At 36.7% G+C, this 2,291-nt stretch overlaps 1 protein-coding gene across 1 annotated transcript in view; it reads left to right on the top strand.

Moving 5' to 3' along the window:
• Window positions 1-1,946, top strand: part of foxp2 (forkhead box P2) — a 104,771-nt gene extending 102,825 nt beyond the window's left edge. Inside the window, exon 18 of the mRNA XM_016514831.1 lies at window positions 1,300-1,946. Within this exon, the coding sequence (XP_016370317.1) occupies window positions 1,300-1,444 (145 nt within the window). The 3' untranslated portion in view covers window positions 1,445-1,946. The remainder of the gene's footprint in view (window positions 1-1,299) is intronic.
• Window positions 1,947-2,291: the final 345 nt, after the last annotated feature.

Here is a 2,291-nt window from a genome sequence, read left to right as displayed (position 1 = left end):
TGATCTTCAGAAATCATTCTAATATGCTGATTTATTATTAGAATTATCAACAGTTGTGCAGCCAAATATTTTTAAGTTACGCCTTCTTTCTTTGCGTGAACGTTTGGGCGGCGTTATGCAAATCTTCTCACATCGTGACGTAGACATGTGGGGTGTGTTAGAACGAGCCGTTTTAGGTAGGCGTGGTTGACTCTTAACTTTTATAAAGAATATCTCTTTGGATTTGAGACTTTAGTCTTTGCAACTTTACAGATCTTCTTTATGCACCAAGAGCTTGTAACACTCCAAAGAGAAAGGAAAAATTGAAATCGCATCATATGACCCCTTTAAAGGTGTCTCCGGTGCAGTGTTGAATGCGTGTATCTAATGTTTTTTGCATGTTTGACGAGTTAGTTTTTACACTTTTCTTATTTCATTACAGATTTGTAATTAGATCTTAGATTTGCTTTTCTATAGACTACGGAGCTTATAGGTACTTATTTTGACAGCTTCCTGGGATACTTGATTCTGATTGGTCAATCGCTGCATTTTGCAGTCAACTGTTTTTGTTATAATGATGGCTCAACTAAATACTGGCAACCACGTTTATGTATAGCTGTGCTACTTTTATGTCTCTTTCTTCTCATTTAATAATATCATTTTAACTTAAATCATATTTAATGTCCATTTATTTATTTACTAAGTAATAAGTGTGATAATGTGTAGTTAGATTGTCATTATTGCAAAATAAATCTCTTTAATGATCATATAATGTCCTGAATATCCTGTTTGTTTGTTTGCTTATTTATTTATTTATTATTACACTACCATGCAAAAGTTCAGGGACAGTAAGAAATTGAAAGAAATTAATACTTTTATTCAGAAAAGACATTAAATTTATCAAAAGTGACTGTAAAGTAAAGACTAAAATCTAAATGCTGTTCTTTTGAGCTTTCTATTCATCAAAGAAACCTGAAAAAAATTTATCTCAGTTTCCACGAAAATATTAAGCAGCATCTGTTTTCAGCATTGATTATAAATAATGTATCTTAAGCACCAAATCAGCCTATTAGAATGATTTCTGAAGGATCTTGTGACACTAAAGACTGGAGTAATGATGCTGAAAACGCCGCTTTGCATCACAGGAATAAATTACACTTTTAAATATTTTGAAAACAGAAACAGTTATTTCAAATTGTATTATTTCATAATATTAGTTTTTACTGTATTTTAGATTAAATAATTGCAGCATTGATGTAATCTTTAACATATCTGACCAGACCTCCTTCTAAATTTTGGATAATTTTTTCACTTACGCAGGCCTCCAATTCACGTCAAGGAGGAGCCACTAAACATGGATGACGAGGACTGTCCGATGTCATTGGTGACCACAGCCAATCACAGTCCTGAGCTGGATGAGGACCGGGAGCTTGAGGAAGGCAACCTATCGGAGGACCTGGAATGACTATTTTGCCCCACCCCTCCGCCGGGTCTCTGCCCCTTTCAGGCCTCACCCCTCAACTAATCCACAACCACCGCAAACGCAGAAAGACTGGACGCAGCAGGCAGGAGTATTTATTTAGCATGCATCTGGAGACTGGCCCGAAGAAAATCTATAGCGCAGATCTTTAGGGACCACAGATGGACAGACATGAGACGTCTGCTTTTTAAAAACAAACATAAAAGGAAGAACAAAAGGACAAGATTTCGTTCGAATCAGCTCGGCCACCTCACACAACGAACACAAGGCTCACGGACCGAAAAAAGACAGAAGTGAAACGGGAGCAAGCCAGCGGCCACATATACTGCCAAAAAAAGTTTTACGTTTGTGAATATCCAAGCCACAGTAGTCATCGGTGTTAGATTGCAATTGCTGGTTCAATTCAAGTTGTTGCTCTGTTATTTTTTGCACATGAGTAGTATCAAAAATTAGTGTCACTGTCTGTATGTCGACAATTTTAAAAAGGAAAAAAATCCGTTTTTTGTTGTTGTTGTTAATTTTTTTTTCCCCCATCATTGTTGTTTCGTTCTTCCCGCGACTTAGCTTACGTTCATTTCGAGTCATGTTTGCGGCACCACCAACTGTAAATGGCATTTCTTAAAATCACATCAATAACACAACCAAGGTATCAAGACTGTTGCAGCCATCCAAAAAATGTACACAAAGTAGGTCTCGAGTCTCACTAGCTCCGTTTCTACTGAAAACGTGAAATGTGATGCTGAGAGGAAAAACACGAAAGAAAAAGATGCGTTTCTGCATATTCTTCTAGTCTCTTTACCTCCTTTATTCTAAAGCTTTGTCTACCTGCAAA

Source organism: Sinocyclocheilus rhinocerous, unplaced genomic scaffold, assembly GCF_001515625.1.
Source record: "Sinocyclocheilus rhinocerous isolate Xijiao unplaced genomic scaffold, SAMN03320098_v1.1 scaffold1708, whole genome shotgun sequence".
Lineage (NCBI taxonomy): Eukaryota > Metazoa > Chordata > Actinopteri > Cypriniformes > Cyprinidae > Sinocyclocheilus > Sinocyclocheilus rhinocerous.
Note: the sequence above shows the minus strand (reverse complement) of the source record. Positions and strands in the feature narration are given on the sequence as shown.